The sequence below is a fragment of the Sciurus vulgaris genome (genome assembly GCF_902686455.1).
Source record: "Sciurus vulgaris genome assembly, chromosome: 2".
NCBI classification, from domain to species: domain Eukaryota; kingdom Metazoa; phylum Chordata; class Mammalia; order Rodentia; family Sciuridae; genus Sciurus; species Sciurus vulgaris.
In genome coordinates, this window is record NC_136462.1 from 13942263 (window position 1) to 13963829 (window position 21567).

At 34.6% G+C, this 21567-nt stretch overlaps 1 protein-coding gene across 6 annotated transcripts in view; it reads left to right on the plus strand.

Annotated features, from left to right (window-relative positions):
- The window catches only part of TRIP11 (thyroid hormone receptor interactor 11), a 63019-nt gene that overhangs the window by 25578 nt on the left and 15874 nt on the right, over positions 1 to 21567 (plus strand). For all 6 annotated transcript variants that reach the window (XR_013761917.1, XM_079127615.1, XM_079127616.1 and 3 more), the window contains 6 exons: positions 143 to 3169; positions 6287 to 6427; positions 6956 to 7149; positions 10470 to 10633; positions 11797 to 11900; positions 16228 to 16327. Coding sequence is in view for 5 of the 6 variants with exons in the window: in XM_079127615.1 (XP_078983741.1) it covers positions 143 to 3169; positions 6287 to 6427; positions 6956 to 7149; positions 10470 to 10633; positions 11797 to 11900; positions 16228 to 16327 (3730 nt within the window). In the remaining variant the exon portion in view is untranslated. The remainder of the gene's footprint in view (positions 1 to 142; positions 3170 to 6286; positions 6428 to 6955; positions 7150 to 10469; positions 10634 to 11796; positions 11901 to 16227; positions 16328 to 21567) is intronic.

Consider the following 21567-nt stretch of genomic DNA (forward strand, 5'->3'; position numbering starts at 1 on the left):
TATTGTAAATTATTATGTAGGGGATATTGGAATAAGAAAGTTGTTTTTAAGAAGGATTAGAAGGTTAAGGATTTTCTTTATTACATGTACAAGAATTTCTTTAGGCACCAAAATGAGAAAATGTTGTAAATTTTTCTTTCAGCATATGATTTTGATTAAAGATCAGCTATCAAAACAACAAAGTGAAGGAGCTAATGTCATCAGGAAATTGAAACAAGATCTAGATGATGAAAAAAAGAGAGTTCATCAACTTGAGGATGATAAAATGAACATAACTAAAGAGTTGAATGTACAGAAAGAAAAGTTAACTCAAAGTGAACTGAGTCTCAGTGATTTGCATTTAACCAAGCAGAAGCTTGAAGATAAAGTGGAAGATTTAGTAGATCAGCTAAGTAAATCACAGAAAAATAGTTTAAATATCCAAAAGGAAAATCTTGAACTTAAGGAACACATTAGACAAAATGAGGAGGAGCTGTCTAGAGTTAGGAATGAGTTAACTCTCTTTCTTAATCAAGACTCTAACAGTAATTTTAAGGATGACTTGCTTAAAGAAAGGGAAGCAGAAGTTAGAAACTTAAAGCAAAATCTTTCAGAAATAGAACAGCTCAATGAAAACTTAAAGAAAGTTGCTTTTGATCTGAAAACGGAAAATGAAAAATTGGTTTTAGCATGTGAAGATGTAAGATGTAAGCTGGAAGAATCTATTGCCGGTAACAATCAAATTTCTCTAGAAAAAGACACTATTGTGGAGACTCTGAAAAGAGAGAAAGAACAGATAGAAGCAGAACTGTTTCAGGCAGAAAAGAAACTGTTAGAAGAAGCTAATAATTATAGGCAGACCATTCAGGAACTCTCAAATGCACGTAATTTGAATACCTCTGCCTTACAGCTGGCTCATGAGCGTGTAGTTCAACTCAATCAAGAGAAAGACTTTGAAATAGCAGAACTCAAAAAGAATATTGACCAAATGGCTACTGATCAACAAGAAACTAATGAAATGTTGGCATCTAGTTTGGAAGAACAAAAGCAAATGACACAACTTATAAATGAGAAAGAAGTTTTAATTGAAAAACTCAAAGAAAAAAGTTTAGACCTGCAAAAGGAGTTAGACAAGTGTTCTCAGGCCTTAATTAAAAATGAAACTTTAAGGCAGACCATAGAGGAAAAGGACAGAAGTCTTGGATCCATGAAAGAAGAAAATAATCACCTGCAAGAAGAATTGGAAAGACTTAGGGAACAACAGAATCGAGCTGTACCTGTGACTGAACCTAAAACCCTCGATAGTATCACAGAACTAGAATCTGAGGTATCTCAACTGAATATCATTAAGAATCATCTAGAAGAGGAAGTTAAACATCATCAAAAGATAATTGAAGATCAAAATCAGAACAAGGTGCAGCTGCTTCAGTCTTTACAGGAGCAGAAGAAGGAAATGGATGAGTTTAAATACCAGTATGAGCAAATGAATGTCACACATACCCAGCTATTTTTAGAGAAAGATGAGGAAATTAAGAATTTGCAGAAAACCATTGAACAAATAAAAGCCCAGTTGCATGTGGAAAGACAGGACATTCGAACAGAGAATTCTGATATTTTTCAAGAAACAAAAGTTCAGAGCCTTACTATAGAAAATGGGAGTGAAAAGCATGATTTATCTAAAGCTGAAACTGAAAAATTAGTGAAAGGAATAAAAGAACGAGAACTTGAGATTAAACTTCTAAATGAAAAGAATATATCTTTAACCAAACAGATTGATCAGCTGTCCAAAGATGAGGTTGGTAAACTCACTCAGATTATCCAGCAAAAGGACGTGGAGATACAAGCTCTTCATGCTCGAATTTCTTCAGCTTCATACACCCAGGATGTTGTTTACCTTCAACAGCAACTGGAGGCCTTCACTATGGAAAGAGAACAAGTATTAGCTGTTCTGAATGAGAAGACAAGGGAAAATAGCCATCTGAAAACAGAGTATCACAAAATGATGGATATAGTTGCTGCCAAAGAAGCAGCCCTCATTAAGCTCCAAGATGAAAATAAAAAATTGTCCATGAAATTTGAAAGTAGTGGTCAAGATATGTTTAAAGAAACTGTTCAGAATTTATCACGTATCATTAGAGAAAAAGACATTGAAATAGATGCACTAAGTCAGAAATGCCAGACTTTATTGGCAGTTTTACAAACTTCCAGCCCTGGTAATGAGGTTGGAGGTGTTAACAGTAATCAGTTTGAGGAGCTCCTACAGGAACGTGATAAATTAAAACAGCAAGTTAAAAAAATGGAAGAGTGGAAGCAACAGGTGATGACCACAGTCCAAAATATGCAACATGAGTCAGCTCAGCTTCAAGAAGAGCTTCACCAACTTCAAGCACAAGTGTTGGTTGACAGTGATAATAATTCTAAGTTACAAGTAGACTACACCGGCCTTATCCAAAATTATGAGCAGAATGAAACCAAACTCAAAAATTTTGGGCAAGAATTAGCCCAGGTTCAGCACAGCATAGGGCAGCTTTGCAATACCAAGGATCTTCTTTTAGGAAAACTTGATATTATTTCACCCCAGCTCTCATCTGGCTTATCACTTGCCTTCCAGTCAATAGAGGAGTCTCTGGGAACAGATAAGTGTGCTGTACCAAGTGAGACTTCTCTGTTTCTTCAACAAGAGGTAGAAGACCTGAGAAAATCACTGCAGGAAAAAGATGCCACAATTAGAACTCTTGAGGAAAATAATCAAAAGTTGTCTGATTCAATTGCTGCCTCCTCAGAGGTAGAAAAGAAAGAACAAACTGATTCAGAAATTAAGCAGCTCAAGGAGAAACAGGATGTTTTACAAAACTTACTTAAGGAAAAAGATCTTTTAATCAAAGCCAAAAGTGATCAGTTACTTTCTTCAAATGAAAATTTCACTAACAAAGTGAATGAAAATGAACTTTTGAGGCAGTCAGTAACAAACCTAAAGGAGAGAGTATTAATTTTAGAAATGGACATTTCTACACTAAAAGGGGAAAATGAAAAAATATTAGAAGCGTCCAGGGAAAAGGAAACAGAGTATCAAGCATTACAAGAGACAAACATGAAGTTTTCTATGATGCTGCGAGAAAAAGAGTTTGAGTGCCATTCAATGAAGGAGAAAGCTCTTGCTTTTGAGCAACTTTTGAAAGAAAAAGAACAGGTATGTTCTGGATGGAGCATTGTAGGAGGAGGTTGAGGGTGAAGTAGACTTTTTAAGATATTAGTTACTCTATCAGTGCGGTCTTCAGGACTGTAAATACTTTCTTTTAGAAATATGTATTTCAAGATATTGTGATTCATTTAAATAAACTTCCCTCAGGTATCTGGAAGTTTCTTCAAATTACTAATTTAAAAGATTAGTATTTTACAGACTTCTAAATAAAAAAAGGATGTAATAATATTTTTCTTTGAAAAATATTTTACCAGAGGGAATCACTTTAAATTTTAGGCATATTTTAGTAACCCCCAGTAATGGCTAACATTTTAGAGATTCTTATATGAAAGGGAAGCTCTGTGAATATACTGTCTACATATTTGACTGTGATCTGCAATAAGAAATACTTGTGACACAGTACATGTGTGTGTGTTTAAAAAAAAAAAAAAGTTTAAGGAACCAGAAATCTCCCTTACTACATGTGATGCTCTGTTAAAAAAAGAAAATGCTGGATGATCCATAAATTGACTTTAATGAATCAATTTGTCACACACCTGGAATTTGAGAATTTTTAGGCATAAGTGGCAATAAGTGGTACTTTAAACAGAGTAGGTTCTGGGAATACTCTAATCCCAGCTCTGTCATGGGTGAAACTTCAGGTGTGTTTTGACATTAATGGTTTGTTTATTGAGCTGTAAAATAGAGGATCATAGGAGTTAAAATGGAAAGTGTTGGTAGCTTTTGATATATTCAGAGTGCTACATTCTCATTTAATAAGCACGTTCATCTAAATAAGCACATTTCATGGTCATTTTCATAAGAATTATTGGAGAACTGTTGCATCAAACTATGATAGCTACTAGGTAGTTCTTGGTGGTAGTGCCTTTTTAGTGTGATTTCTAAAATTAAGGTAGTAGAAATTTGGAAAAGAGATGATTTAGAGCAATGGAATATTCAATGGATGCTTCATTAACATTTGCACACTTCCAGGCATAAGATGCAAACTGATTTAACTTCTTTTTCCAGTTAAGTTCTCAGAGTCTTGGATTATCTGATTAAGTAGCTACGCTGATTGTCAGTTTTGTCTTTCAGAGATAACTTCTTAGCTTTGATGAAACCTGTCTTTAATTGGTGTAAAAGAGATTCTTAGAGGGTAGAGCTACCCATTGTTCACTGACATTCGGTATACTCTTGGATGATTTTAAGATTATATCAGAAGAGTTGTACTGTATGTATTTTTCCTTTTGCAGTTGTAGCTTTTGGTACCATTTAGTTAATTTAGTTGACATTTACGTATCTAAGTGTGCAGATTTTTTTTTTTAAGGCAATGCTATCTTTTAGGAAGCTTCCCTAAGTTAAATACTTCTTAAATATTGTATTATTTGAGGTGATTACCATAAACTAAACAATTTCTTCAATTTTCTCTAATTTGAGGACACCTTTAGATTTCACAGGTTGAGCATCCCTAATCTGAAATTCAGAATGCTCCAAAATCTAAAACTTCCTGAGCACCATCATGATGGATTTTTGATTTTCATATTAGGGATACTCTTCTGTGGTCTATGGAAATATTCTAAAATTAAAAAAAATTGAAAACACTTCTTGGGGGCAGGAGTTGTAGCTCATTGGTAGAGCTCTTGCTTCGAATGTGTGAGGACTGGGTTTGATCTTCAGCACCACATAAAAATAAATAAATAAGTAAAGGTATTGTGTTTATCTACAATTAAATATATATGTATAGTAAAAAAAACAAAACAATACAAAACAAAACAAAAGACCACTTTTTTGTCCCAAGCATATCAGATAAGGGATACTCAGTCTGTTTAGGGGAAAAGGTGTGTTCTCAACAGAAGATCTTCAGGTCTATTTAATTTTTTAAGCATTTCTTCTTTCTTTATGATATAAAGAATAAACTTAACTGAAAAACTATTTGGAAAATATTAGCATCCCTATCCAGGAATGTGTATTGGTTGTATGTTTTGTTTTCACTGAGTTTATCCTGCATTATATGTTCTTTTTCTGTTTTCAATTTCCTTGTTTGTTAAGAGAGATAGAGGTTACATTGTATTGCCCTACCTGGCCCTAAAATCCTGGACTCACCTGGTTCTTCTGTCTCAGCCTCCCAAGTAGTGGGACTACTGTAGTGCATGCCACTGTTCCTGGCTTATATATTCTCAAAGAAATGAAAATTGATGTGAAGACTTTAAATAATACTATATATTTATTTGATATGCATATTTAAAACAGAAAAGGATTAACTGTAAATATCCTTGACATTTTTGTGTGCTTTTTAGAATTCCAGCTATTGACTAAAATTCATGACCCTATTTTTGGAGTGATGGGTCATCTTTTTTCTGCTGCCAATTAATATATTGTACTTGTCTGGAATTCATTCAGAAATAAATTTCCATTTACTCACAAGATATCATTTCATAGTTGCTTTCGTTAAATTGTTGCCAAAATGTTCTTTTAAAATAGGCTGCACTTAGGAAATGACTTCCCTTTCTCTCTTTTGCCAGATACTTGACATCATTATTTTCTCTTAACAATTGTGGGTGCCTGATTAATGGACTTTTGGGCATGCAGGCATGCACACACACACGGGAAGAATCATGTTTCTTTCATGATTTGGAAGCTTGAGAACATTGTTCTATAGTGTAAATTTGGAGAGGTTTTTACCTTTTAGGTTCCCTTTTAAAATATGTTTAATGATCTTTTTCAGTTAGAATAATTGTAGATTTTCAGAAGAGTTACAAAGATAATGAAGAGTGTTCTCATACACTAATACCCAATTTCCCTTATTGTTAACATCTTACAGTACTCTGGTACATTTATGTCAGTTAATGAATCAGTGTTGAGTCACTACTATTAACTAAAGTTTACACTTTATTTGAATTCTTTAATTTTTACCAAATGTCCTTTTCCTACTCCAGGATGCCATCCAGGATACCACATTGTATTTAGATGTCCTATCTCCTTAGGCTCCTCTAGATTGACATTTTTTGACTTCCTAGTTTTTATTGACTTTGACCTAGTTCACTGTACTTTTAAATTATTTAATGAAGAAAATGTCTTTTTAAAAGTGTACCTTTGTTTAAAGCTAAAGTTATTTCTTTCCAAAAGGGCAAGACTGGGGAGTTAAATCAGCTTTTAAATGCAGTTAAGTCAATGCAGGAGAAGACAGTTACATTTCAGCAGGAGAGAGACCAAGTCATGTTGGCCCTGAAACAGAAACAAATGGAAAACAGTACCCTACAGCATGAGGTACACTTTCATTTTAAAGGGATAATGAGTCAAACAATAAATTTAATAATTGTTAAGATAACTGGAAGGACTACCAAGTAAAATGAATTTATCTCTTTGTTGATTTTTTTCTTAGTCTCCTCTGATTTGCTACAGTAGGATTTTGATATCCTGGAGTGCTTTTTATTTCAGTTTTCAAAAGTGAAAACCAAGGCATATTGTGGATATAAGAAAAATTTCTCATAAAGTAATGAAAGAAAGTGAGATTTACTGAAAAAGTAGTCTGTCACAAAGAGCCCATTTTGTATAATTCCATTTTCCATTATAGCCACAGCAAATGAGATCTTACTAAGTAAAGCTTTTGGGTGAATATGCAAGATGATACTAGGACAATTTTTTCCTAGCATAAATACATCTTATACTATGAGACATTAGTATATAATTAATAAACTTCAATAATGGGAAAGAGATTCCATAGCAGAGTAGTTTGTGAGGGGGTAGAGAAGAAGGATTATGTAAAAGAAAAGTAAAGAAATGTCCTCTACCTAGATTCAACATTTACGTGACAAAGAATTACGATTAAACCAGGAGCTAGAGAGACTGCGTAACCATCTTTTAGAATCAGAAGATTCTTATACACGGGAAATTTTGGCTGCAGAAGATAGAGAGACTAAACTAAGAAAGAAAGTCACAATATTGGAGGAAAAGCTAATTTCATCCTCTAATGCAATGGAAAATGCAAGGTAAATTTTTCATTTGTTTGCATTAACTTTAACTGAACGTTTCTTGAGTGTCAGACTCAGTATTTTTCATATGTTAGCTCATTTTCATAAAATTCATTCTTTATCTCTCCATATTACAGATGAAGAAACTGAAGGCAAAGAGATTTTAAAATCTTCCCAAAGTCAGGCACGTGGTGTATGTGTGTGTATGTGGTTTCCTAGATTTCTTACTTGTCATTTTAGGAGAATAATCTAAAATTCTGCCTGATGTAATTTGCTCTGAAGCTCCCAAAGAACTAATTTGTGTAGTTCTCTTTTTCATCAAATGATCTAAGGTTGAACTAGGGGTGGATATTAGAAGGGAACAGAATAAAGGAAGAACCAAAGTGAAGATCTAGGTCACTGTGAAGAATGAACTCTTGGTGTATTATAACTTTTGCTTATATATTTTAAAATTTTATTTGTCAGTAAATTTTTTAAAATTGTTTAGTTCAAAAGCATTGTGTTCTCCACATTAGGAAAATCATATAAACCAAAGAACAGAGTACCACTCACCCAAGATAATCTTTTGTTGTTGTTGTTTGGTACCTTTTTTTTGTATTTATATTTGTGTATCTATATTATGTATCTTTTTAAAAGCAAAAATGAGATCATACTTTAGTGCTGTTATTTGTAACCTTTTTCTATCACCTAATATGAGCATCAGAGTACACTAAGCCATGTATTTTTGCATATCATTTTATGACTGTGTAGTATACCATTATTTGGATTTGTCCTAATTTCTTTAACCCAGTAATTTATTACTGAACATTTAGTGTTCAGCAATAAATCACTAAGAGTGCTGTCATGATATCTCAAGACATTTATTTTTGTGGTTAGGACAGATTATTTCCTGTGTAAAAATTGAGAAATAGACTTTCAAATCAAGAGTCATTTAAAAAATTTTAAGATTTTACTGCTAAATTATTTTCTAGAAAAATTATGTCTACATATATTTCCATTAGTGATATTTAAATCTTTTTATTTTTAGTATGTATGACACAGATGGAGATATAAGGAGGTAGTAGATATTATCTCTCTGCAAAAGAGGGTTATAGGCCAGTAGAGACAAATTTCTAGTAAGTCTCTCCCTCTGCTTTGAAAAGTATATTATTATATCATTTAACTCACAAGGAAATTTTGTTTAAAATGGGAATTAAAACAGCATGTATTCATTTGTACATGCATTACTTTGGCAGAAATGCCAAACATCCTTAGGCTATGACATAATTATAATCCATCCTTAGAATTTTCAGGCCCTTGTTTTTCTTAATTAAAATACTTTCTAGTCCTATAGTTTCTGTCTCTGTTGTTTACTCTTCCTAATAACTTCCAGTTTAAACTTCCCTAAGATGAGCTATGATCTCGTAACTCTTTTTTTTTTTTTTTTTCACCCAACAGTCTCAACGTTCATGTTTGGTCCCAGGCTACCTTCCACCTTAACCTTCTTCTTCTTCTTTTTTTAACATATATGTGTGTGAGTGAGTGAGTGTCTTGTGTGTGTGTGTGTGTGTGTGTGTGTGTATTCTTAGTTGTCAATGGACCTTTAATTTTTTAAATTTTATTTATTTATATGCTGTGTTGAGGATTGAACCCAGGTCCTCACACATGCCAGGCAAGTGCACCACAACTCTAGCCCCACTTTATCTTCTTTTATACTATCATCCACATCCAACCAAACTGTATTATTCAGCTCCTCAGAGTATGTTTTTCTCTTTTCTTCTACTTTTTATTTTTATATTATTCCTTCTCTTCTTCTATTTTTTATTTTTATATTATTCCTTCTATCTTAAGTATGGGTCTGATCCACAAGTTTTTCAGAGTCCCACGTATTCTTTAAGTTCTGTTTTCTTCATGAAGGGTACCCTATTTAGTACCCCTCACCTTTTATCAAAAAAACTGCCCCTGTTGTGAACTTGCATAGTACTTTGAACTTGCATAATATTTGAGTCTTTGGTAGGGCAGATATATTTTACTTGAAGATACCTGTCTTATGCTGTCTTCCATGCAATACAGTGTAAGTTCACTGGGGTGAGGGAATGATGCTATTCATTTAATACCCTTCCCACAGCATATGTTACGCAGTTTATAGATATTCAGCAAATATTTGTTTATGGGTAACTCGAATCTTTAGGCAGATTTATGGTGCTTTAAGCCCTTATTAGTAATACCTGATATTTATTAACTTTGTTGAGTTTAATCATAACTCATTTTATCCCTACTGTCAACAGTTTGATTTGGGTAACAGTTCAGGTCTTTTTGTCAATTTACAATTCTTTCCACAAGAGGGGGCTATTTGGTAAAGTGTCTTCAAAGTGAGTTGAGTTTAATAAGTAATGCTTTTGAGTACAGATTAACTGGAGGTTAAATACTCATGAGGACCATTGCAGTATTTTGGATGTAATCATAATACAATAAAGAAGTACACATAAGCCTGCATGCAAAGATGTATATATAAATAAATGAGGAATCTCTGGATTATTATTTCGGGCAAGGATAGGGTTTATTATATTTAATATAGGCAGAAAGAAAGATAATAGTGAAAGATAATCATAGCAGTTCATTAGTGGGACAGCCTTTAGAAAGTTGTACATTCATCCTGATTGCAAGTGATAAAAGCAAGGGGTCGTCAGAGAATGGACATTTCGTAGCTTGGACAAAATGTCATACGGTGACTTTGAAGGGCCCTTACAGTTGAGCATTTTATGATAAATATATGTTAGTTTTAGTCTGGAAATGTGAAAGTTTCAGGCTATTTATAAGTTTTTCTTTTGCCGATGTTTCTTGTTTAATCTAATTCTGAGTCTTTAAAAGGCCTCCTATTTGCTCAAAGTCACCTTCACAGAAAGGATAATTGAATTAACAGAAACAACAAAGATTAGAAAAATTCTCCAGGTTCCTTTGAAATCTAAATTGAATTTGATGCAGTAAAATGTAGGGAGGGTCAAATTTCTAAAGACAGAAAGTAGATAGTGGATGCCAGGGGAAGGGGGAGTTGTTAGATAATAGGAATGGGGTTTCAGTTTGGGAAGTGGAAAAGCTTTAGAGATGGATGGTGTGATGATTGCATAACAATGTGACTAGACTTAGTGACTGAACTGTATACTTTGAAGATGGTTAAGTGTGAATTTTAAGTTATATTTTGTCACAGTTTTAAAAATGTAGGAAAGATATTTCATCTTGTTGGTCTAAATACTTTGAAAGCTAACTTGGATGTAATACAGTAAGATGTTGGGAGAATACTTCTTGTTAAAGTATCTAAATAGGTAGAAGCAGTTTGACTTTGATTCTTTCGTTTGAAGTCATCAAGCCAGTGTGCAGGTGGAGTCGCTGCAGGAACAGTTGAATGTGGTCTCCAAGCAAAGGGACGAGACCGCTCTGCAGCTTTCAGTCTCTCAGGAACAAGTAAAGCAGTATGCCTTGTCATTAACCAACCTGCAAATGGTCCTGGAGCATTTCCAGCAAGGTAAGTTGTATGATTGATCTTGCAGTGAAGAGAAATTGTAGTTGTTAGTAATTTTGCCTTATTTTAATGCTAGTTTAGATTAGACATGGGGAAATCTGAAAGTTTTCTTGCTTGTTAGGGGGGAAAGGTAAGTAAACATCAAAATGTTAATTTAGACTCCTTTTACAATTAAAACTAAAGAACATAAACTATATTTAGTAATTAACTATATTTAGTAATTGAAACCTTTGTTTAGTATCTTATTACTAGTTAAAATGAAAGTTGAGGAATTATAAGGGTAACATGAAGAAGGATGATCCAGTGATAAAGGGGAATAAAAAGAAGAGAGCAATAAACACGCAGAAAAAGGTGGTTAGGTTTTGTGGGGTTGGTTGGAGGTTAAACCCTCCTTAGAGTGTTAATCACCAGTAATTACTGTCCTTTGAAGTATTTATTAACTTCTTAACTGATCATCTGGACTTCGAGATAATTACATTTCCAAGTGACATACTTTTTTTTTGGGAGGGGGGATAAACAACAGTGATCAAAGCAGTTTTCCCCTGAGAACAAAATAGGCTTTATATACTTTTCCACACTTGACCTTCCATTCTTAGATTTATCTCGTTGAAATCATTCACCCATCTAACCACCCATTTGTTTATTCATAAATTCTGTTGACTGTGAATTAACTGCTAGGTAACTGGGAGCGCAGGGGTCTAGGGGATATGAGGATACTTAAGTAAGTACTAACAAGGGTTTATAGTTTTTTGCCTACACACAACTTTAAATTTGTACCTGTGCATTCTTTCAGAGTTACTCAGATGGTTGGAATTTTACATTTTAAATATATAAGAATATATATAAGAATTCTCTGGGTCTACTTTACAGTATAATGTGATTGTTAGAGTGTACATGCATACGGAGAAGTGTGATACCGAGGCTATAGAGAAAGCATTGCTGAAGAGGAAGTATTTGATGGAGTTATGAAGGGAGAGAAGAATATGTAAAATAGAGCAGGCTTCAGGCAGAGAAAACTTTAATCTTATTTAGTTCCACTTGGTCATTAGATACATAATTTTCTTTTTGAGATGTTTGAACTGTTGTTGAATTATTAAAATTACAGGTGGTTTAAAATTCCAGTTTTATCACATAATTGCAAAATATTAATTTTTTTTTCTCTTTAGAGGAAAAAGCTATGTATTCTGCTGAATTAGAAAAGGAAAAACAGCATACAGCTGAATGGAAGAAAAAGGCAGAAAATCTAGAAGGAAAAGTATTATCATTACAGGTAGACCAAAACAGTTTACTCTTGTAAATCCTATTATTCATGGTGTAATTACCTGTAGAATCCTTGTCTTGGAAATACTCTTCCTCTACCATTCATTTAGAAAATGTTTGAGTGGCTGCTCTGTAGCCAGCCCAGTGCTGGGGTGTAACAGTGAATAAGATGCTCAGGGTTTCCAGAGAATGTGAGATGAAGACACATTTAAATTTTTTAGCACATGTAGGTATTATAGATATTTTTAAAGAGAATTTAATCTGCAATTTTAACTTTATAATGTTCTCTTTTAAGCAAAATAATATTGGGTACTACATGGATTCAAATAAGGTATATTACTTCATTAGATCTCTTTCTTTTGTAGTATCATCCTTTAAAAGATTTTTCTCTTTATTATTATGCCATATTTCATATATACAAAAATTATATATAAGCTATAAGCAAAATGAACCTTCATGCAAAGGTGTGTCACCAAAGTGACTTGCTTTTAGATTCTGGAGAAACTTTACTAGGTCATAAGTGGATGCTGGCAATAGCTGATGGAAAGTAATAAAATTCATTTACCTGGAATTATCATTGAATATGCTACCTAGGAAATGTTAATATCCCAAGTAAGCCAGTATATATTTGCTAAACTTTAAAGTTTTGTAAAGAGCTACAAAATTTTATAAATATTGATACCATATACTGACCACCCAGTATAAGAAATAGAATATTCTTCTTTGAAGTTTATTATGTACCTCTCTGCTTTTCATCCCCTTACAACCACTTCATACATAAACTAGTGTTCTAATTTACTTACTCATTTTACTGACAAAAGGACACTTTAGGTATCTTCTGTACAAACTATGTGGTTATTTACCTCTCTGCTTATATCTCCTGGTACGCACATACGTGAATTTCTTTCAGGTGTTTATTTGAAATTTCTGTTATAAAATATTTATGCCAGATTGTAGATGGTAGATTTTTTTTTTGTGTGTGCTTATTTACTCCTACTAAGAATACATGGGAGTCCTTATTCTTGTCAGCACTTCACTTTATTAGGCTTTTTAAGTTTTTATCAAACCAGTGGTTGGGAAGGTGTCTGAGTCTATTTTATGCTACTATTACAAAATACCACAGACTGGATACTTTGCAATGAAAGGTACTTTATTGACTAATGGTTCTGGGGGCTGAGAAGTCCAAGATTGAGGGACTAGTGTCTGATGAGGTCCTTCTTGCTGCATCCAACCCATGGCAGAAGGGTAAAGAGAGAGCCAGAGAGAAAGCAAGAGGTGGATGAATTTGTCCTTCATAAAGATCCCAGGCCTGAAATAATGACATGAATCTATCCATAAGGGTGGTGCACCCATGACCTAAACACCTCCCAATATGTCTAGCTCCCCACACTACCTCACTGGGCCTCAGGTTTCCAACACATGAACTTCGGGGGCCATATTCAAACCATATTAGAAGAGCTATCTTAATAGTTTTAGTGTGCATCTCCCTGATTACTAATGAGGTCACACATCTTTTAGTGTTGCTATTGACCAATGTGCTTTCTTATAGATTCATGGATATGTTTTAGAGGATATATTTTGTCCAATACTTTTAGTTATATCCAGTGGTTCCAAAGTAGCCCATCTGTCCAACTGCTAGCATGGAAGTCCAAGATCCTCTTTTAAAACTACTTTTTTTTTTTTAATTTAAAATGTAATATAAGCCATTACATTTATAGAAATATAAAATATAAATAGAAGAAATGATGAGGGAATTGATAAAGATAAAATCTGAAACTAGCAAAATAAAAACTGAGTGGTTAAAAGATAATCAGTATACATGTAATGTCTGAAAAAGCTTTAGTGTAGTTTTAAACTTTGATAATTTCATGAATGGAAATACTACAGTGTTTAAAAATATCATTTGAAAGTTTATTTAAATTTCCTTTATACTAAATTTAGTTTTTTGGATTTGGAATATTTTTATTTATTTATTTATTTATTTGCAGTCTTGGGGATTGAACTCAGGGCCTCATGTTTGTTGGGCAAGTGCTTTACCACTAAACTATATCCCCAGCCCTTAATAACACATTTTAACTTAAAATTTTTTGTTTCAGTCTCTCTGTGTATCAGGGTACACAGAGCAGAACTTAGTAGCAGAACTAGTGGGGTATATGTGTGTACATATATAAGTTTATATGTGTAATATATAAGGATACAAAAAAATATATATAGATATAAGGATACACACATGTGATTTAGTATAAGGAGTTGACTACATGATTGTAGAAGCTGGCTAAGCAAGTCTGAAGGTTGCAGTGTTGGCAGTCAAGGTGGAAGACCACAGCAAAGGCAGGCTACATAGGCACAAGCCATAGCTGTTGTCCACAGGCAGTCAGGAAAGTCACAAGCAGGATGGATCTCCATGGGCACATAAGAAGATACTGTCCACAGGAGGAGTTTTTGATCTTATTTTGGGAAACCTAAATCCCTGCTTTTAAGAACTTCCAACTGGTTCAATCAGGCCCACCCAGAATTCTCCAGGATAATGTGCTTCCCTTAAATTCAGCTAATTAAGGGCTTTGGGTGTATTTGCAAAATACCTTCCTGGCAACATTTAGATTATATTTGATTGACTAGCTATCCAAGATAATACATCAAGAAAGCTATCATTCTGATAGAAAACTTGACTTAAATTTTAGATGGGTAAGTTCTCCAGAATAGCCAAGAAAATTATTGAAAAGAATAACAATGAGGGGAGACTAGGCTGATTAATTATCAAAATAGAGCCATAAACCATTACAATAGCTAGATTAGTGGAACAGAAGAATTCAGAAAAAGAGCCCAGGATATACTTGAAAATTAAAACTAATCCCTGAGAAAAGGGATTGAAAGTTTATTTAAATTATCTAAATAATAACATTGGAAACTATCCATAAGGAAGAAAATAAAATCAGACTTCATCTTAACATCAGTTACAAAAGTAAATTCCAGCTGTGTTAAAGCAAGGATTTTTCAACTGGAAGTGGTATTAGATGTCTGGTCTTTTTTTTTTTTTTTTTTTTTTAAGCAGGGTGGGTGTTACCAGGGATTGAGGGACACTCAACCACTGAGCCACATCCCCAGCCCTATTTTGTATTTTATTCAGAGACAGGGTTTCACTGAGTTGCTTAACACCTCACTATTGCTGAGGCTGGCTTTGAACTCACAATCATCCTGCCTCAACCTCCTGAGCTGCTAGGATTACAGGTGTGGGCTATGGGGATAGTTTTTATTGTTATAGTGACTAAATGGTTCTTTTGACATTTAGAGAGCTAGGAATTGTCAAAAGTACTCCCACTGAGAAACACTGTATGTAACAATTTATATTTAAAAATAAAATAGCTGGGCATGGTGGTACATGACTATAATCTCAGCAGCTTGGGAGACTGAGGTAGGAGGATTGCAAGTACAAGGCCAGTCTCAGCAACTTAGTGAGGTCCTAAGCAACTTAGCAAGACCTTGTCTTAAAATGAAAAGGACTGGGAATATGGCTCAGTGGTTAAGTAGCCCTGGATTCAAGCCCTGGTTGCCACCTCCACCCCACCCCCAAAAATATTTTGCAATAGAATCTAGAAGGCTGCATGTATAATCTAGGGGCAAGGAGGATCCTGACCAAGTCTGAACTTACGAAGCTATAATAGCAAAGTAGTAGGACTTGTTTGACTGTGTACAGTATAAAAATGTTTAAATGACAAATGGTAATGTAGTCAATAGACAAAGGGCAAATCTTGTAAATCTGTGTTGCACTGATGACAGACAAAAGGTTCATATTTACTGTATAAAGTACTCTTACAAGTTGACAAGGGAAACAGCTCAGCAGAAGCACACAGGCAGTATATGCAAAGAGGTTTTTCATATAAGAGCAGATTCAACTGTCCTGTAAACAGGTCAGGAATGTTGGAATGCAATAGCAGTCTTAAGTAAATGATTTAAAGTAACAGAGTCATAATGAAATAGTCACTTTATGTGTGTTAGACTTGCAAAAATTAAAAAGAGTGAGAACATTTGTTGTATTTCTTGACTTTGTATCTTTATAATTTTATATTCTATAGTTAACTTATTTTACTCTGTCACCCTGCAGTCTTTTTGTAACATCTTCTCTTTTTTATTCAGTTTCTCTCATAAAGGCAGTGTTGTATGTGAAAGACTGTGAGTTCTATCTTTGATGCTTGCTAGTTGCCTGAACCTTACCCAAGGTCACAGAGATGCAGCTTCATCAGCCAGGATGTAAAGAATTGATTCTACGATGTCTCCCAGCCTGGTAGTTTGTAGAACCATTTTTGGATACTGCTTTTTAATAAACTTTCCTCCCTCAGGAACGTTTGGATGAAGCAAATGCTGCGTTGGATTCAGCATCAAGACTTACAGAACAGTTAGATCTAAAAGAAGAACAGATTGAAGAACTTAAAAAACAAAGTAGGTGTTATTTCTTTCCATTGTTCCTCCCAACAGTGCTTGTGTTGAATCAGATGTAGTCTTCCACCATGCATTGGCACAGTTGAGTGAGACCAACAACGTCTTTGGTGTGTGACTTCCATCTCCATCTCCCATGACTGGTTTTCTTCGATTTGAGTCTGATCCTAATGAAACCAGAGTTATTAAGAAGGCCCTAGGGGCTGGGGAGATAGCTCAGTTGATAGAATGCTTGCCTGTCAAGCAAGAGGCCCTGGGTTCGATCCCGCACCGCAAAAAAAAAAAAAAAAAAAAAAAAGAAGGCCCTTGCTGTCCAGCTATTTCTCGTGGATGTTGAAACAATGCTGTTTTGTTGGTTGACATCCAAGAGTTTGATTTGACTCTTTCAACTTTTTATAGTTATGACGTCTCCCTGATGAGTTGATGGTACATCCAACTAAAGGCATCTAATGTGTTGGAGAGGACAGTATTCTCAAGTAAAAGAGTAACTTTTTATTCATTGAACATCTAGATTTTTATGATGGTAGTTGGACTTAACACACAGGCAGTCATTCATCATGTTTTTCTTTCTTTCTTTTTTTTTTTTTTTTTTTTGCAATACTGGGGATTGAACCCGGGGCCTTGTGCTTGCAAGGCAAGCACTCTACCTACTGAGATATATCCCCAGCACCACCCCCCCCCCTTTTTTTTTTTTTTTAATGCTTGTCAGATATCTATCCTATCCATTCCCTAAGGTGAGTCCTGTGTGTAGGATTATCAGTTGGGCCTCAGGTTATCAGGTGGCTCATAGTGCTTTGTTGATTCTAACAGCTGACAGTGATGATGTGTCCTCATTTAATCTCTGATTTGGGATAACCAGGAAGTTGAGGCTATTCTGAGACTGTGTGTAGTAAGTAATGAGTCACGGTCATAGGAGGGATGATGCTGGAGCCTAGAAATTCATCACCCTTGGGTGTCCATGTTGGCATACGGTAACAAGGCATGCAGTGAAGGAATTAAGAAATGCATGCATACCACTTGACTTAAAATGAAACAGAAACAGGCAAAATAGGAGGAGGTGGAAAAGCAAACAGAATAGTGACTTGGATAGTAAGGGGGCAAGCAGGCAAAAACCACTGAAGCATGGATACCAGAGGAAAACCTAAGTAAATTAGCATGAATCCAGCAGGAGAAAGGAAATGTGAGATTTTTAGGAAATCAGTACGATATGAGGTAATTGTCCTCAAAATAACTTGGTTTGAGGCAGATTACTGCCAACTAAAAGTTCTCTACTTTGCGAGAATTGGCCAGCCTAGAAACTAAGTCCAGTGGTATGCCTGGAAATGAGCAGCAGGGAAACGATATGTACTAAGACTCTGTTACAGGCTTTGACAACAGAGACAGTATTAGTCAGTCTTATTTTATTTGCCATTTATAACAACTCTAAAATAAGTGATATTAGTTCCATTTTATAGGTTAAAAGAAACTGAGATTTGAATTCTGGTCTCTTTACTCATGACTGTACTTCACGATCTTTCCACATTACTATATACCTGTCAGGAAAGTGGTTATTTATAGTCTGACTTTATCTTTTGTTCGGGAGATCTCCACCTCCCTGGAAGATATGGTAGTATCCTCTATATTGTGCCCTCACAGTTTTACTAAGAGACAGTATTTGTTGGGAAAAAATTTTACTTAGATGGAAGGCCAGTGCAGCTTAGCATCATTAGGAACACATATGGCAATCCAGAGGAGTCACACTGATCACTAGTGGGTTAGCTGAAGAATTCAAACTTTAGGGCTAGGCTAAACTCATGGAGGTTAAAAAGGTGAGTTCTGTCTGAACCAACTTATTATCTGTGACAACTCAGTGCTGTGTGTCATGCTCACTTATCTAAGGCCACATCCCCTTTTAGACATCTACCTGAGTCATTCCCTGCAGATTATCATTCCCATGGTAAGATTAAAAAAAAAAAAAAAAATTCTATGATTTATTGTAGTTGGTAAAGATGTTAGAGTCCTTACAATATTTAATAGTTGTTCAGGCACCCAATTAAATTCCTAGGGGTAGAATCTTTTCAGATTTTCTTGATCATGTCTGATTAGACTTAGGTGGACTAGTTTCCTGTTCATATAAAAAAATTACAATTCACTGGTGCTATGGCACACACCTATAATCGCAGCTACTAGGAAGGCTGAGGTAGAAGGATTGCAAATTTGAGACTAGCCTTGGCAATTTAGCAAGAGCCTCTCTCAAAATAAACTAAGAAATTTAGAAAGGGCTGGGATATAGCTCAATGTTAGAGAACCCTTGAGTTTACTCCCCGGTACTTCAAAAAGATTACAATTCTTACTCATTATCAATGTGTAAGAACTTTGGACTTAATTTGTGGAATCAGTATTAGCTACAGAAAGAAACTATGTTATGAGGCTTGTACTTATGGTATTTGAAAAGGCAGGAAAGGGGCCAAAGCTGCACAAATGGGAAGGGAAGTAAAGCAGCAGTTGGTTCTGTCTTTAAATTCTTTTTTTTTTTTTTTTTTTTCCTTCCTTCCCCTGGCAATGGGGATTGAACCCAGGCCTCAGGCATGCTAGGCAAATGGCTCTACTGCTGAGCTATATCCCCAGCCCTTTAAATTGTTCTTGCCTTTTACAGCCTATAACAGTCTGTTTTCTTACATTACCTAAGTGTTTAATATGGCCTTTATATCTCTAAACACACAAATGTGACTTTCTCAAAACCATATTCTTGATTTGATAATATAAATAAACCTTTGATTGGCTTACTCATTTCAAAAGGCATTATTGTATACTTCTTTCATAAATCATTAAGTACTTTAAATGTTGATTGATGTTGTAATACTGTATTTTTAACACAAAACTTGGCCAGACAGCAAAAATTTTTTGCCAGGAGAAACAATTTTGAAAAAGACAGATTGGGTTTTGTTGTGAGGAAGTACAGAGATTTCAATTGTAGAGGCAAAGTATTGTTTTACTTCTAAGCATATGTACACTAATGATTAGTTGATAGGCAGTTTCAACATTTAAACAATATTAGGAAACTCATTTTAAAAAGTGGTATTTTATTCACAATGGTCAATTTTTATCATGGCTATCAGAGATGAGATGATTCATTCTGGTCAAACACATAAAAAGAGAATGGTTGCATATGACACCAATGTCAAAACACCAATATCATGCTGATGATTTCAGTCTCTCTTAGAGTATGTAATTATTAATGCCATGTATGTTCAACGGGGATCATGAGTTGGGGATATTTCTAGGCCTCATATGAAAAATGTAAAAGGTAGATGCTTTATTGGGCATTAACTACTTAGCCAAGTGATAGGTTCTGATCACTTGGCTTGTGTTAGGCACTGTGTGGAATACTAGATTGGATCCTTTTTATAAGGAGCAAAGGAAACGAAACATAGCACAGATGCACTACGAGTTAGGATAGTGGCACACAACAGTGGTCATATGGCAGTGCGTATTTAGTGTCTCTAGAACCCATTGAGGGTCAGGCAGCCTTACACAGAGGAAGGGAACTTGAGGAGAGCCTTACTTCACTAGTAGGGTTTCACCTACAAAGAATAAGAACTATTTAAAACTGTAAGAACTGTTGAAAACTAACTCACATGAACCCCCCATACCTCTCAAGTAACAATGAAAAGAAATCCTAAGATCCTATCAGTACTGTATTTTAATATAGTGTAAAAGATAGAAAGGTAGAAAGATTCCTATAGTCCTTTATTCTAGGAATTATGTCACCTAAAGGCATGTAGTTTAAAAAGACTTACTTCCAATACCTCACTGTTTGTTTTTTCAAACTCAGTGTACTAGTCTATGAGTCAGATAGAACAGTGTCTTCATTATTGACTTGATTTGGATCCAGAATTTTCATAAAATTGTTATTGATGAGATATACACATCTGTATAAACCTGGACTGTAGCTGAGCTATTACAGGATCTGTTACCTTGCTGTCATCCTTCTTTCACTTCTGTCATCATCCTTGAGATAAATTCCTGCTTAAATGAAAATGATTGGACAAACAACTAGCAAATGATTGTTCTTGTTTTAGAAACTATTATTCAAAAGAATAGTGAATTTTATGATATGCAAAGAAAAACAAGTTTTCATAAGCAGTACAAATTTAGTTTTAATGTTGGGAAAATATTTTTGGCCTATCTGCTGGTTTATGCAAGTTTATACCTGTATTTTAAAAGGTTCCAAACTGTCCCCTTCCTTTAAAAGAAAGCTTAGTGACTACTTAAAAAAAAGTCTTCTTAAGAGTTGAGAATGGAAAATTTCCTTAGAATATTTTTTTATTTTTACAGACTGCATTTTGATCCATTGTACATGAATGGGGTGCTACTTTTCATTTCTATGGTTGTACTCAGTGTAGATTCACACCATTCATGTAATAATACATGGTAATGATGTCTGTCTCAGTCCACTATCTTTCCTTTCCCCACCCCCTCCAGCCCTGTTTCCCTCTACACAATCCCAGATTAGAATATTTTTTAATAAGAAAATCTAAAAGAATGTATAAAATGAGTCCCAGTAAAAACTTACTGTAATATGAAGCATAGAAACTACAAATATAAAAGCTTAAAAATGTTTTTCATGGAACTACCTTTGTGGTGCTGGATGGTAGAGTTTTTGTTTTAAATAAAAGGCCATTCCGTTTTCCAGGACATGATTTATACAAGAAAACATATAATGTCTTGTTGAACATAGGCCAAATACATTCCCAGACGCTTCGTTACCCAAACCTTTTCAGGGATTTCTTTATAGATGTTTTTGGCAGAAGTGGTGATTTTAGAGGAAACATATAAGAAGTACCAGATGCAGTGTTCTGAATTGCCATAAATGGTTAAAAAGTTATTTGTGATGATATAAACACATGGGTATACTAGACAGTGCCAACATTTGAATTAAGAAAAAATAAATGTTTGTATCATTTAGGGAAATAATTAAGCACTTTTCACTTTTCAACTTAATTTTTTTTTTTTTTTTTTGTACCTGGGATTGAACCCATGGATGTTTAACCACTGAGTCACATCCCCAGCCCTATTTATTTATTTATTTATTTATTTATTTACTTTTGTTGCTGGGGATCGAACCCAGGGCCTTGTGTTTTCAAGGCAAGCATTCTACCGACTGAGCTACCCCAGCCCCCGCTTTTTATTTTTTATTTTGAGACACAGTCTCATTGAGTTACTTTGGGTCTCACTGTTGTTGAGGCTGACTTTGAACTTGT